The 16,581-nt window shown below is 38.0% G+C and overlaps 1 protein-coding gene across 2 annotated transcripts in view; it reads right to left on the bottom strand.

Moving 5' to 3' along the window:
- LOC107095979 (gap junction alpha-5 protein-like) overlaps positions 1–12,550 on the bottom strand; it is a 14,697-nt gene extending 2,147 nt beyond the window's left edge. The window contains exons 1-6 of one of the 2 annotated variants that reach the window (XM_015392388.1): positions 12,244–12,550; positions 9,434–9,584; positions 6,799–6,963; positions 4,125–4,418; positions 2,702–2,767; positions 2,469–2,617 (exon numbers count right to left, since the gene is read on the bottom strand). In XM_015392388.1, coding sequence (XP_015247874.1) covers positions 2,469–2,617; positions 2,702–2,767; positions 4,125–4,418; positions 6,799–6,963; positions 9,434–9,502 — 743 coding nt within the window. In that variant the 5' untranslated portion in view covers positions 9,503–9,584; positions 12,244–12,550. Of the gene's footprint in view, positions 1–2,468; positions 2,618–2,701; positions 2,768–4,124; positions 4,419–6,798; positions 6,964–9,433; positions 9,585–12,243 lie in introns of those variants that run through there. The other variant, XM_015392389.1, reaches the window with a different exon arrangement.
- Positions 12,551–16,581: the final 4,031 nt, after the last annotated feature.

Raw genomic sequence — 16,581 nt, forward strand, 5'->3', positions numbered from 1 at the left:
CACTCTGGAGGGGAATGTCACTGAGGTGGTACATGAATATAAATACCTTGGAATTGGAATTGATGACTCCCTCACAAATGTGTTTTAAAAAACTGTTGGTGAAGATTCTCAGTCATCCAGGTCATAGTCATTCCAAAAAAAGAAAGTTAAAAACAATCCACTGGACTTTGTGTTGGGATCTGGAGGCTTGTCTACTTTTTCCACCAGGGGGCGCATGAGATCTTCCTCCTGAGGGCATGAGCTGACTTCAACAGCTGTTTCCAATCTGATCATCTAGAGCCCTACTTAAGGAGGAGGAGGCTGACACTTCTCTGCCGGAGTGTTTGCCAGTAATGGTACCAGCAAACCTGAGCCAGCTTATCTGATCTGTACCTCTGATTTTGTGAACAAATCTGACTCTGTGTTCTTCTGCCTCTCAGATCCTGACTTATCTGGATATCAGTCATCCTGGAGAAAACAATCTCTGTCTGGAACCTGCCTGCCTGCCCTCCGCCTCAGCCTCTGTCTCTGCCTCTGCCCTGAGCCCTCTGCCTGCCGACTAGCCTCTGGACCCACAAGGTTCCCCCCCTGCTGATCAGATTCCCCTCTGAGCAGGTATTAATCCAAGTCATCTGTAAACTGCAAGTTTCCTGGATCCACTCTAACTGATCTATCCTCCTCTAGTGGCTTCCCTCCCGTGACCAGTCTGACAAACCAAGAACCTGTGCATATTTGCTTGTGAACTTTGTAAATAAATCTTTTAACTTTTTCCCCTGTCTGAAGAGTGTTTTCTGCATGTGGGTTAGACGCCTAGACCCCAACATGACACTTTGTATAAAACCTGGAACTCAACGCTATTCTTGACATTTTTAATTGAAAAAAGCTTCCTGGATGGGAAGAGAAACGTCTTCAAACTTGGAAACAAAGTCCAGGGGATTGTTTATAACTTTCTTTATTTTAGAAATTTTCTAAAAACTGTTTTTGTGGCTGTTACACTCATCAAAAGTTAGTTTTTCATGTCTTATGTCAGTGTAAATTTTTTGAATTTGAGTGTGTTAAAGGTAGATTCTGTGTCTACCTTTATGCTTTCTCTCTCTTTCTTTTCCTGCAAAGAGGTCACTCGGGACAAACTCTTTAAATAACACTTCTTAACTTATATGTATTAAATAACCAGGAGACATGACAACAGCTGCTTACCAGCCAGGCTCACTTCTCGGGAAGTGGCCCTGACAAACAGGTGAAGAAGCATTTTATACCTCAGTCTGCCACATCATCACATCGTACATGTTTGCAGATGAGACATCATGGCTCCAGCCTTATCAAAATATTACACTTCATTCTTAGCTGAAGGACGCCGCTCTCATTCCATTCCCAAATATGTGCCACGTACAGAATGAAGATTATAACTGCATATCCGGACAGAGGAACTGTCCTAATTAGATAAACTACCAGGAATAACCATTCTAACATGCAACAGGCAGCTAATATTAAGATTTAATAAACTTCACACATCAATGATAATTATCCTAAGAAGTGTAACCAGCATTTGTGGTAGAAGCACTAGACAAAGCCCTGGGAAAGAGAGACCAATAGGTAACAGTTAAAGAGGAGATATGCTTATAAGAAATGAGTCTATCGGCTGAATATCTGCATAATAGGGACAAACTTAAGTGTAGCGGCCCACTAAGATACTGCCAAGATCTCTGGACAGAAGTTTGAACATTTGACATATTTTTTTAATCAAATACTTTCATGTGGGGGTCCCTCAGGGCTTACTTTTGGGCCCTATCCTGTTCTTGTGGGTTTTTTTTAACCTAGAATTCTCATTGGTTGTTCAGTGGTGCAGTGGGTAGCACTGCTGCCTTGCAGCAAGAAGGTTCTGGGTTTGAATCCCGGCCCAGGGTCTTTCTGCATGGAGTTAACATGTTCTCCCAGAGCATGCATGGGTTCTCTCCAGGTACTCCGGCTTCCTCCCACAGTCCAAAAACATGACTGTTAGGTACAATGGCTTCTCTAAATGGGCACCATTCATGCACAGAGATAGGCACCAGCACCCCTTTCCAAATGGAAGAATGGATTCTTATTAATCTAATTAGTTTCTGCCTCACTCGAGCTTCAGCCAATCGATGAGGCACTACGCTCTCTAAGAAGCCAATCATATCTCAAGGCGCTCTTGATCAAAATGAAGGCCCAGCTTCAGGGCATCAGCTGAACTTTGACCCACCTGTGCCCCATTTCCTCCATCACTAGACTATTCTCAGACCCCCCAATCCCCCGGCTTTAACCACCACCAGTGTCCAGGCCCCGGGCGGAACACTACTTTAATTCTTCATCCAAGCTCATGTTGACTTACTTATTATATAGAATTCAGACAGAATTGGGGCTTTAAACGAGAAAAATGTGTTTACAATTAAATAAACTGGATTAAATATAGAATACCACGTGTATCCTGATCCTATCTAAGGGAGTTCAACCAATATTTGTCTTACCTGCAGCAGTGTCTCCACGCCAGGTGATGCAGCTCTAACACGCTGAGCAGCAGAGAGACGGCCGACACGGCCAGCATGAACACTATGAAGACATTCTTCTCTGTGGGTCTGGAGACATAACAGTTGACTGGATGTGGACATGGCCACGCCTCAGGGAAAAGAAATCAAACAAATTAGGATTTCAGGAAATCACTTTAAAAGATGACATTTAGAATGATACATTTTCTTTATACCTTGCAGACATACAGAGGATGGAGGAAGATACCATAGAGGAAGTACTGCAGACACAAAAACACCACCTGGTAAGAGAGAGGAGTTAAGCTTTGATTACAGCACTGCTTCACAAATCAAATGCAAACAAATAACATATTGCAATAAAACAAACTACAAATAGCTTTAAATAGTACTACATTTAGAGTGTTAATATTGTTTTGAATATTTAATTTATTCATATTCAATGTAGAGAACATCCATGTAAAAAGCAACCCAAACTATTAGCCACTATCACCCCTCATTCCCATAGTAGGAAAGGAGAAGATTCTGCAATGCTATATTCTAAGATTATCTACAGCTACTTTAGTTATTCTACTAAAATTATAGATGAATGGATATTCCAGAACAATTAGGATACTGAGGTGTCACCAGAGTCTCAGCTTGATATCATTCAGAAATGGTTTCCAAACTGAATGTAATCTGTTTAATGTCCCGATCATTCAAATTAAATTCTTCCTCCATGAATAATGTGTTTGAAAGTCTGTGAGCCAGGCTTAAAAGCTAGGAGGTCATCTTTCTGTGGTTTAGATTCAACATCATGAGGCCCCCAATATATCACAATGAGGACTTCATGTTTCCTTCTCAGCAATTTGAAGGAAAAAAAAGAAATTCAGAATTTGGACACGGTTTTTAATGAAAAAACTTTTGTTTTTCTCCATTTTTTTTCTTTCTCTCGATTTTAATTCTCTTCAGATTTTATTTCTTTCTTTCTTTTTTCTCTATGTTTTATATTTTGCATCCATGCAGTCGTCAACATTTTTATTGTTCAAGAAATTTTATGCTAAGGAGAGAATGTAATCTTTAAAAAACTTTAAAATATCCAGTTCGTGAAAGACAATCTGAAAAAGAGACATTTAAACAAATTAGATATAAAACCTATATATAAAAAAAGCAAGGTTTGAAACAGATTTTAAAAAACAATAATAAAATTCTAATAAAACAGTAAAGCTACTTTAAATCCCTTGATGTTGATGAAGAACTTTATCAAAGTTTTATTCCAGGGTTGTTTTTTTTCTACTTTACATTTATAAAAAGTGTTATATGCAATAATAATGGAATAGAATTCACCCCATACACGCTGGTTTCCTTTGCTCACATTATATCAACAATGATTAAATTTGTATAAACTTTAGAGGAAATTACAGAAAAGGATAAAGGTGCTTATAGTCCCAATTTTTCTTTGTATTGATACACAGAATAAGAAAGAAAGAAAGAAAGAAAGAAAGAAAGAAAGAAAGAAAGAAAGAAAGAAAGAAAGAAAGAAAGAAAGAAAGAAAGAAAGAAAAATATGTAACCAAGCCTTCTTTAGCAGCTCATACGGTATTTTTGTTGTTGTTGATTTAAAATAAATAATGTCTAATAAGCTGAAAGTATTATTCTTACCTCCATGATGGTACGGATCAGAATGCTCATTACATATGTCTTCAACAGCGCCCCCCTCAGTCGAATCCGACCTGCAGACGAACTGTCTCCTTTTTCCTTTCCTCCATCCTTCTCTGCATTCTTTCCCTCTTTGTCCCCTCCTCCTTCATCACCCCCTCCTTGGTCTTCCTCTTTCCCTCCTCCACCTCCTTCCTCCTCCTCCCTGCTCCTTCTCTTCTCCTCCCTGCGAACCGTGTGCATGGCGTGGCCCATGTAGATTAAACTTGGAGTGGAGACAAACACAATTTGAAGCACCTGTAAAGACAGCGGCACCGTTTACTTCCAGATAATCAGAATGAAGGCTGATAAAATGAAGCTGTTCTTCTAATCACAGACTAGTGCTTTAAAATCGTCCTCCAAAAGAAGCTTCAACACCTGCTTGCATCTGTAACATTGATAAGCGCTCCTTTGAAACAATGCTGGAATATTGAATCTCCTTTTTACGGTTCACAAACAACAGTTGCTTAGTTTCTTTAACTCAACAAGTAGCAAACCCCATGAGGATTTTTTTTTTTTTGTCTCAAATCACCCTAGCTTGCTTTACCCTTAAGGGGGATGTTTATCTCTGTAGATAATCTCACTGCCTTCACCAGAACTTTTCTTCCTTCAACATCAACAATAAACCCTTTCAGACTCTGTTTTGTCACATTTTTTAGAAATGGCTAAACAAATCGGGAAAATGTCTTTTCATTTCTGTATTTGTCGTTCAGAAGCCATGCAGGGTTTGCCAGAGGCATTTATACACTTTCAATGTTTTTCTATTTGTCAAGTCAAAACTACAAACCTCCATGTATTTTCCAGAGATTTTATGTGATACAAGCTTTTTTGTATTTTCTTATAAAAATATGAAGAACACAGCTTACTTGAGTTTAATTTGCTCAGCTTTACTCTACTCTGGATTGATTTTCCAGAACTTATCATCTCAATGTCTATTTTCAGTAGAAAGACGAACCCACAGTTTTATTTAATACTTGGTAATGATACAAACACAACCGTAGCTAAAGGCTGTTATTCAGTTCATGGCTTTTGTCAGACTCAGAATGACAGACAGCACCAGGCCAAGGCCATGGGGTGGTATCGCTTAAGTTTACAAGTTAGCGTAAAGCTAACATTTCTTAAAGCTAGCTTGCCAAGCTGGTCATAACAATCTAAATGGTGATAGTAAATAGCTGCTTAGGCATCTTCCAACTTAGCAGCTCTCCAGCAGTGATGCTGAGAAACTAGTCCATGCATTTGTTACTTCAAGGCTGGACTATTGTAATTCTTTACTATCAGGAAGTCCACAAACTGTAGTTAAAAGCCTTCAGCTGATCCAAAATGCTGCAGCCAGAGTTCTAATGAAAATTAAAAAGAGAGATCATATCTCTCCTATCCTGGCTTCTCTTCATTGGCTTCCTGTTAAATCCAGAATAGAATTTAAAATCCTCCTTCTCACATATAAAGCCTTAAATGGCCAAGCTCCATCTGATATCAGAGATCTGATTGTTCCTTATGTTCCTAACAGAGAACTTCGCTCTCAGTGTGCCCACCCTAATTAGCCTAGTGCCTAAAATTTCTAAAAGTAGAATGGAAGGCAGATCTTTTAGTTATCAGGCTTCCCTCCTGTCTTTTGATAAAGCTTATAGTTAGAGTGGCTCAGGTTATCCTGAGCTATCTCTATAGTTATGCTGCTATAGGCTTAGACTGCTGGAGGACATAGGGACCCCTTTTTCATCATTCTGCTTCATTCTATCTCTATTCTCCCACTCTGCAGAATCTGTTAGTTCAATCTCTAACGTTCTGCTCTCTCTGCTTTTTCTCATAGTAGCTTCATCTGGTCTGTTCCTGTTAAGCTGTGTCACCATCCTGGCGGGAATATCAGGTGTTGATGTCTGTACTGTCATCAACACATTCACATATATTTGAAAGAGTTGTGCCTGTTTTTTTAGTGTTTAATCCTGTTTCACTCCTACACATGACTATGAACTCAGCTTTTGCTGAGACTAGCATGATGGGCTCTCTTTCAACCCCTTTTGTTACAAAAACTGGCTTAGAGCTCCTCTGATTAAATGTTTCTTTCCTAGACAGAGCCAACCTATGGAGTTTGTTACTTTTACATTTTATAACATAGAAAGTAATGCAGCGGTGCTTCCATGTTTCTGTCACATGTTTGCTTCTTTCTTGAACCCTCAGTTGCAGCTAAAGGCTGCTCACACTGAACTTGGTTCTTCTTGTGGTTTCTTCCTGTTAAAAAAGAGTTTTTCCTCTCCACTGTGAGGGATTGCTGTAGAGTTAACGACAAAATGCAAACAAATATCTACCGTAGCCATACGCTCATGCAGGAGGAGGGAATCCTGCACAGCCATTGACTAGATACAGTCAGCTGGTTTTCCTTAGAACACTTTCAACCAGTCTGTCTGTATGAGTTGGTTTAATGGTCTCTAAAGGACCTTGAGAGGACATGTTGTAAATTAATGCTACAAAAATAAACTAAACTGAAAGCTAATTGAATCTTATGGCATCAAACTTAAGAGATTTGGTTTTGGGTGTTTTCCACTAGCTTTAAACAGAGTTTAAACATATATGTTTATACGTTGAAGATAATTTCAACCCGATGTATAACTGCAAAGGTGGTGTAAGTTGTTTGTATGGATACCCAGTATCGTATGTGTGCTATAGGAAACGCTCGGTCATAACAGACGTTCTCGCAGCCTGGCTGCTCTGTGTCACAGTTGAAATCTTCCTGCTCATCTCCCCACGACGATTCAGCAGCCGTCCCGAGCACCAGGATGCGGAAGATAAACAGGATGGTCAGCCACACCTGAGGAGCAACAACCAGCAGACATATTATACCCTGGAAAGCCAAAGCAATATCGCAATGACAGACGGTTTATTGGCTGTTAGTAGGTGAAATGTAACCAGAAACATTCAGCTAAGTAGCAGCAAAGAACATCATTATTTTTCCATTTTTCTGGTGCTACAGGAGGTTAGAAAAGATGTCTCTTCAAATCCTTATTAATCAAAAAGTATTGGAGATGGTTTATTATCTGCTAATTAAAATCTGCTTTTATTGGCCCATTGGTTTATATTCTGGCTCTTGTTCTGGACTGGAACTCATTGGACCAATGTTTTTCTTTTCTCATACGATCTGTAAAAACCACAGTTGCAACATTGCTGCATTATTATTCACCAAATAGAGCCGATTTACTTTAAAATATTTTGTGCCGAGAATGACGAGATGAGGGGGTGGGTTCTGGTGGAAGTGAGGTTATATTCCAGTCCAAACATGTTTACAGAGAGAACACTAAGGCCCTGATCTTTAAAGAATCCAAATATGGAGTGTTAAATTACATGTGCAAAACTGTTAAAGATTGCTCACAGAAACGATTAGACGAGCAAACTAGTTCCGCCCCATTAAAAGGAAAAAATGGGGTGTTACATTGGCAGTTTGAGAGCGATCATAAAAGAAAGATAAGTTCTTATAGTTTACAATTAGAATAATATTGATACATTTTGTTTACATTGGATTTAACATAAGTAACACATAAGCGCTAAACAATAGTAAAAAATAAAAGAAAAACATTGAGATTAAATGTCTCAGATTAACATCAAGTGAATTTTGTTGCATCATTGAGACACGGTTTGGAAATGAAAATTTGAAAAAATATAAATTTGGAAATAAAACGTCTTAAGAAACATTTTTTTAAATGTTTTTTTTATATATATATATTTTTTTTCAGTTTTTTTTATATTTGATTTTATTAATCTCATTCTTTAAGATTTACAGACCACATTCTCTTAATTCCTGGGGCGGGCTTTCTTCTGGAATGAGGGGCGAAGTTTTTATTTCTGTTAGTCTGGACGGACGTTAGCATAAACATCTTTATTAGTCAATGTGTAGTCAAAAGCAAATGTTTGTATTTGTGTTTGAAGTAAATGTAATTCATGAAACTTAATTGGAAAAAGAAAAATTTGAACAATAAAATCAGAAAGAATGATGAAAACAATAACAATAAATAAAAAAAAATATATATATATAAAAGAATTTGGAAAAATAAAGGAAAATATGACAAATCAGCAAGGTTACTCTGAAAAATCTTTTTTGATTTTTCAAACTTCAAACAAGTGGACCATGTTATTCTGCTCACTAGGATAGCAGCAGTGCTGTTTAAGCACTTAAAAAAAAATAAAAAGTGGTAGCAGTAATGAAAAGTTACCAGTAAGAGGAAAAGATCCAAAGCCTATTAGTCTCTGCAGAAATCTAATATGTGAAATTCATTTACACAGAAGTATGTGCATTCAGGTCTATGCGGAGCAGCTGTTATTCTATGTGCTCAGGGCAAAGCAGGTATCTTTATCCTTTTTTGTTTTCTTTTTAGGGGAATGTTTATTATAAATATATTTGTGTTTGTTTTATAACAGGGACTAAAAATAATAATCATTAAAAAAAATAAATAAATAAAACTAGAAGTGTAAAGGTAGATTATGTGAGTTTTTTTGACCTTGTGAGTCAAAATGACCAACAGTAAGTCTACCACAACCTGTGGTGGAGAGCTCCCAGTGCTGAATGAAGTATTGATAGGAAGCATCCCTCCTTCCTTACTGCCAGCACTATTCAGACAGCACTTATCATGATTTATCCAATTCATCTGGAGCCTTAATCTTGAGCTGTGTTCGAACGTCCACCCTAACCCCTCAATCACTATTTAGAGCAGGGACTATATAGTGAATCAGTTAACTGACCGTTTGAACAGATCATCACTAATTCTCATTTCCCGTTGGTCAAGTGACTCTGGGTCTCCCCTCGGTACCTGCACCATCTTTGTTCTCTCTCGCCCCCAAAATAAATCTGATGATGCTTTGCAAGGAAAGTTCTCACAAAGTATTAGTGACCATGGTTGCGTAATACTTTTCAAGGTGCATTGTGGAAAATTTTAAGTCAGCTCCAGCACTTTTCATTCACTAGACATTCAGACAGCACCTATACAGGGCTCTATAGAGGTCAGACATTCCTAAACAGCCTTGGTGATGCCTTCTGTGTAGTCAAGGTGTCTGCTTGTTTTTACGTTTAGTTTTCCTGACAAAAATGTAAATATTTGCGCTCCAATATCTCTTAAGCTAAATAATTATTGTCCAAAGTGTACCTGCAAGATCCCTGGGCACAAGCTTTGAGTTGGAACATAAACAAGTCAAACTAGAGATGCATGTTCTATTCTGAGTGTATAAATGTTTATCCTCTATGCGTCGGGGGTGTCAGTGCTTTTTTTTTAGCTTTGTTTTCTGTATCTTACTTTGCCAACAGAGGTGGAGTGCTCCTGTACTTCTTCCAGGAAGTTTCCCAAAAGGCTCCAGTCTGCCATGACCGACTCAAGCTGAGCTTGGACTGTTTAATTTCCTCCGCTGGTAATCTCTGAACTGCTGACCTGCTGATACAAGATACCCCTAAGAAAAGAACAAATAACTGGTTTAGATGATGCCTTCAGGTACCCCCATTCAACCTTTCACTTCTGCTAGATAACGCTTTGAATTGAATTTGCCGTAGATTTTCAAATTATTTTAGTTTTTCATGATGTATACAAAGAAAAACACAGAAAACAAGTAAAACGAAGCAAAAACATCAGTTAAAGACTTATTTGAGTTCCCCTGCAGCTTTTATAAATTCCCTTAGGGTAAAAATGTGAAGAAGGCACTGAAAACTACCGACTCCACTCTCTCAGGTTGTGTTGTGTGCGTGTGTGTGTTCTCCTATTATCTTGACCCCATTGACTTCATCTCCACCCTGGCCCCGACCCAATTTATAAAAATGTCTGTGCCCATGTCTTAGTTTAGCCTCGTTTTCCAAGTTCCCACACTCCCCTCGCTCCCTCTGCCTCTGGGGAAGGAAAACTAGAGGTCTGCTCACAACATGCACGCACACACACACATACAAGGGCAAAAAAAAAAAAACTCTCGGCCATTGTGTCCCTGCAGTTTTGCTCTCTTTGAATATTGAAAATAAACCTGAATGTACTTTTTATGCTGAAAACTAAAACTTAGATCCTGAACAAAAACACAAACCATTATATAAAAGTACAAAGTTGTACTGGCTAGCAGTGCAGGAGGAAGCACATGTAGCTGCTGCTATAACAACTATTTTTGTCAAAATTGAGGCTTTTATCTCTAAAAGAGGAACAGCAGGAAACTAAGAGCATGAAGTGGTGGTTTCTCATGGTGTCTGCTGCTATTTCATTTGATACTTTCATTGGCTGAAACCAAACTTTGGTTTCTAAGTGCTGCTTGGTGATAGCAGAACCAAACCTGTGTTCATTGTGTTGAATGTTCATCCTTTCTTTCCCCAAACAGGTTTGGTGGGAGGAGTCCTAGATCCATAATATATAGAACCAAGCGACACATGTTTAAACTGGCTTGCCAGGTTTAATGTTAAGCAAAGCTTAAACTTCAAAAATAAGATTTACTACACCAGCGTGAGTTGACGTAATAAATTAATATAAAAAATGTTAAGCAGCATGATCATCTCCTTTAAAGTGTATTTTTAAAAAACAGAAATCAAGACACAAAAATGAAAGACTTAATAAAATGTGCTTCCTTAGAGTAGCGATAAATCTTTCTGTCCACTTTTTTTGTAAAAAAAAAGGGAAAAGTCAAAATACATGATTTACTTCTAAACTCAAAGCATTACTTTTTAAATGGACCAGTTTCATCAATGCTTTATTTTATTAGTTTTTAGTTTTAGTTTGTTTTTATTAGAAATAAGCTTCAAAGACTTTATTGGATATAAAGTTCAAACCCCAGCAGGAAGAAGAAAATAACATTGAAATTGGAATTTGAAGCAGAAAATAAGTCTGAGGAGTGTCTTAAACAAACCAGAGGATCAAACTCCTTTCTTTTCATTTTCTGAACACTTCTTTATCAACTAAAATCCCAGTTAAATGCCCTTCCTTTCCTGTTTTTGAGAAACCATAAGGGTTTTGAATAGATTTGTGTGTTCATGTCCTTCATAAGTGCTCCCAGCATCATTAATAACAATATTACTTCCCAGTATAGACTTTCGCCTGACCTTTGTGTGCCAATATATGTGTGTGTGTCGGTTAGCAGCACTTGGTATTGTTCTACATCCTGTCCAGAAAGCACACACACCTTCACACATACTGGAAACCGCTCATACTTCAGCTGATATACAATAAAAACAGATAAATCACTATAATCACTTTATTTAGAAGTTTAAATAACGTAAATATTTGGTGCTATGCAGCCTAATTAAATAAATTTTCTCAGGTAAAAAAAAAATCTTTTAAAATTAACCTTTCAAGCATTTTACATTGAGCTTTTTGGGCAGAAAATGATCAATTAACAGATATAAGGGCTTCAAAACATCAGCTTGTGTGTCATTAATCTCTATCAGTGGGAGTCGAGACCCTGCAAAGGGTCCCAAAACCCCACGTTAGAGTTTGTGAAATGGTTTTCACGATCATTGTGATGTTTTTCTTGATTTATATTAAGAGTGAAAATATATCATGAATAAATAAATGAACGAACCATGAAATAAGTAGATGTAATGATGATTTATCTATTAATCAAATGCATTAATCAATCAAATATAGCTTTAAACTGCACAGTTTAAAGCTATGCACAATGAGGATAATAAATGATACATTTAAAATTATGAATCAAATTACTAAATGCTATTAACAATAAGAATATTTAAAAATTCTAACAATTATTTCATGTTTTATGTATAAATAAATAAATAAATAGAGCATAAAATAATTCTGCGTGTTTTTAGGGGGCAGCAGTCTGTCGCTTTATTGCTTTTGCAGATAAAGGTAAAAAGTTTTCGGAACCCTTGATTTATATAATTGGTTTACTTCAAGGATTTGACTAAAAAAAAGAAACTTTCTAATCTGTTAAATAGGATTACACTATCATCCCTGTGTGAGTTACAAATCTTAATAAAAGTTAAAAGTCCAAAGTGGTCTTAAAAGTTAACATTTTACTTTCTTTAACTCCAAACAATATTTTTGTTATTATTTTGTGTAATTTATTACTTAAAGAATATTATTTCGGACTAGAAATTGTTGAATATTTGTTGAAGACATTTTACCTGATGTAAAAAAGGCAGACGATGAGAATCTGATGGAAACACAAACGATGTAGTGAGGTTAAAGTGACGAACGCCTTTTTCCTCTGCAGGAGTTGCAGAAAAAAAAAAGAAACACTTGATCCTCTACTTCACAGGTGATCTGAAGGGAGTCTGTGTCTGACAGCAGTCACAGTCCCTGTTATCTGTTATCTAGTGTCCTACCGCCTTCACTAATGAGAAAAATGAATGGAGACAGTCTGAAAACTCGGATGAATGAGGAGAGCTGACTATTCTGAGTCAAACCAGCTGCTGGTCGTGTCCAGGAGGTCTGGAGTGAAACAAATTCGAGGGAGACTGTGATTTATACACGCCTCTCACCCCTCCTTTCCTCTCTTGCTTCTCTTTCTTATCCACATCTCCAGAGGAAGTGGGCCTGGTGCCTCGCTGCCTGCTATTCAAAATTAATGTATGTGTTTGTTTGCAGCTTCTGGCATCTGAAGGAAGTCGTGTATTGTACGAGGACACAATGGCTGAAGGTCTCCCTCCTGCATTCCTTCAGCCGTTCTTCTCTATATGTCTGCCCCTTGGCAGCCGTAGATGGCTACTGCTGGCAGATTTTTCATTAACTATCAATCTTCAGCAATACATTTAAAAGGGCAAAATTAAAGAGGCATCATATGAAATCTGAAACTGGAATGAGTAGCTGACACCTTTAGGTGCTCATAAGGTGTCAGAGGCATTTTAGTATCTATCCCATTTTATAGAAGCGACTGGATAGAATAATGTTCTTATTCAGTTAATAAGGGATTTTAAAAGTTGTGTTTGAGAGTAGTGACCTATTCTGACCCAGAGCTGTGGTTTGCCTCTGGAATACTGTGAGGAACCGAGTGAGAAGGCAAGAGCAAAAGGTTGTTTTTTTCAATTGTTTCAAAAGTTTACTTCTTTATACTAAAAACCATGCTGTTTAATTTTTTTAAACTTTATTTTATATATTTTTGTGGACTTGTCTTCATTCTTTCCTCACTATGCTGGCAGATGCTAACTGGCTTAGCCACAGTAGGCTACTTGTGCAGCATCATACCTGCTGTTGTAAATATTTACAAATTTTAAAACAGAAAAATACTGGACAATAAACCAATAGGACGGGGTAATGTTTTAGAAAGAATTGTTTAGAGCCAGAATTACAGATGTACACTCACCGGCCACTTTATTAGGTACCCCATGCTAGTAACGGGTTGGACCCCCTTTTGCCTTCAGAACTGCCTCAATTCTTGGTGGCATAGATTCAACAAGGTGCTGGAAGCATTCCTCAGGGAGTTTGGTCCATATTGACATGATGGCATCACACAGTTGCCGCAGATTTGTCGGCTGCACATCCATGATGCGAATCTCCCGTTCCACCACATCCCAAAGATGCTCTATTGGATTGAGATCTGGTGACTGTGGAGGCCATTTGAGTACAGTGAACTCATTGTCATGTTCAAGAAACCAGTCTGAGATGATTCCAGCTTTATGACATGGCGCATTATCCTGCTGAAAGTAGCCATCAGAAGTTGGGTACATTGTGGTCATAAAGGGATGGACATGGTCAGCAACAATACTCAGGTAGGCTGTGGCGTTGCAACGATGCTCAATTGGTACCAAGGGGCCCAAAGAGTGCCAAGAAAATATTCCCCACACCATGACACCACCACCACCAGCCTGAACCGTTGATACAAGGCAGGATGGATCCATGCTTTCATGTTGTAGATGCCAAATTCTGACCCTACCATCCGAATGTCGCAGCAGAAATCGAGACTCATCAGACCAGGCAACGTTTTTCCAATCTTCTATTGTCCAATTTCGATGAGCTTGTGCAAATTGTAGCCTCAGTTTCCTGTTCTTAGCTGAAAGGAGTGGCACCCGGTGTGGTCTTCTGCTGCTGTAGCCCATCTGCCTCAAAGTTCGACGTACTGTGCGTTCAGAGATGCTCTTCTGCCCACCTTGGTTGTAACGGGTGGTTATTTGAGTCACTGTTGCCCTTCTATCAGCTCCAACCAGTCTGGCCATTCTCCTCTGACCTCTGGCATCAACAAGGCATTTCCGCCCACAGAACTGCCGCTCACTGGATGTTTTTTCTTTTTCGGACCATTCTCTGTAAACCCTAGAGATGGTTGTGCGTGAAAATCCCAGTAGATCAGCAGTTTCTGAAATACTCAGACCAGCCCTTCTGGCACCAACAATCATGCCACGTTCAAAGTCACTCAAATCACCTTTCTTCCCCATACTGATGCTCGGTTTGAACTGCAGGAGATTGTCTTGACCATGTCTACATGCCTAAATGCACTGAGTTGCTGCCATGTGATTGGCTGCTTAGAAATTAAGTGTTAACGAGCAGTTGGACAGGTGTACCTAATAAAGTGGCCGGTGAGTGTATAATTCTGAAAATAAATGCTGTTATCATGCAACTTAAATAATCACTCAGTATAAAGGATTTAACAGCATATTTGTTTTAAAGTGCTCACAAAAACCAAGCGAGTTCATTCCCACAGAAGAACAACGTCATTAAGAAATAATCACCTCCTTACAGATTTCTTATCTTTTTATTATTTGTCATACTTAAATGTTTAATATAGCATTTTATTATCAGATTTAGATAGCCTTAGGCCATAGGAATAATAATGTCAGACTGATGAGTGGTTAGATTTAAACTGACTTTTGGTGAAAATTTATTTGTCTGTGTTTTTAAGTAAGATATTTTATGTTATTAAACTAATTTATTCTTCAATGTTATCAAGAATCTGAATCAAGTAATTATCTCAACAGCAGCTGTCTTACACCAAAGACAAAAAGAAAGACGTTATACATTTATTTGAACTTTCTTTGTCTGATAACAATATTGACTTTATCATCTGAAAAACTTAACGTAATTGAGGAGGTACAAAGCAGTTTTGTTTCAGAAATAATGGCTGCAGATGCACCATGTGATGTCAGTTTGTGGCTCCATGATGACAGAAGGAGTAGATTTCTCACACAGTTTTGCTAAAGGCTCCAATGATAGATGCGGGGAGATTTTGCAGTAGCTATGGTTTTATCTCTTATTTTTTTCCAAATAGAACTTGTGATAGATTTAAATACACCCTGACTTCCCACAGGCCATCACTGGTGTGTTTTTTCCTTGCACTTTTGAAGTTGCGGTGAAACCATATGACACTTAAAACATTAGTGGTGAACAGTGTTAACCTACCACTAGCCTTTGATTTTTACACCAAATGTACTGCAGTCTAAAATGATTTTTTATTTTTTATTTCCAGAAGGCTGCACTGTAATGATGTTGTTCTTTTAAAATGCCATGACAGTTGATTCCCGGTCGTGTCAAATGCTGAGTTAACACAGCCTTGGGTTATTTATCACTATGAAGTCCCACTTTTGTATTTAGACTTTGAACCCAGTTATATTCTGTGAAAATTATTCAAATTCTTAAAAAAAATAGAAAAGGTCACAAAAGGGCAATTTACCAAACAGATTTCCCAGAGATACGACCCTCTTTTTACTTTAATCAAAGTCTTTGGGTTTCATATGACCCGTTTATTCAAGAAGACACTAAACACAGGAACTCATTCTTTTCCCAAACGAGGATGGGGGGAAAACAGATGGTCCCCAGTGAGGATTTTTAGATTCTCCCTATTACATATTGCTTTCAGACAAACAGACAGAAGAAATTCAATGAGTATTTCAGAACAAAGAACCTTTTTCTTATACTGACAATGCAAACAATCCTCGTTATCAAACTGGCGATGTTTGTTCCCTGTTAGTTCGCCTCAAAGTTACAAACTTTAGATTATTTAGATAGAATTTGATCTAACAGAGACCATTAAAAGGATTTATCATCCAGAAATCAGGCTGTTTCATGTTAAAACATGTGTCCTGGTGTTTGGCTTCAGTTAAAACCTGCAGGGAAAAAAAGGTTTATTGTGTTGGCTCTTTGTTCAAACCGACATGGTTTTATGAATGCTTCCGACCCAGATGCAGAAATAACTCTCAAAACACAAAGAATCACAGTTAAAAACTTTAATGAGTCAGAATAAAGACATGTGCAATGCTGAATCAGGTCTGAGTGGAAACAACGACATGGAAAGCAGAGAGCTTTGAAATGGATACACGGTCATGTATGTAGGCCTCTGAGATAATTTATGGAATTAGACTTTTGTTCATTTGAGATCTTATGAAGTTAGTGTGGTTTAGGTAACCTGACTTCCGCCAGATAGATTTGCTCCGCATATCCATCTGGAAACCTTCCGTAGAAGTAATTTTGGGAAGGGGCGAAAATACTGGTTAGCTGATTGGCCTATGTTGTGATAGACGGGCCAAATAAACCAA

Source organism: Cyprinodon variegatus, unplaced genomic scaffold (genome assembly GCF_000732505.1).
Source record: "Cyprinodon variegatus isolate N-32 unplaced genomic scaffold, C_variegatus-1.0 Scaffold589, whole genome shotgun sequence".
In the NCBI taxonomy this organism is placed as follows: domain Eukaryota; kingdom Metazoa; phylum Chordata; class Actinopteri; order Cyprinodontiformes; family Cyprinodontidae; genus Cyprinodon; species Cyprinodon variegatus.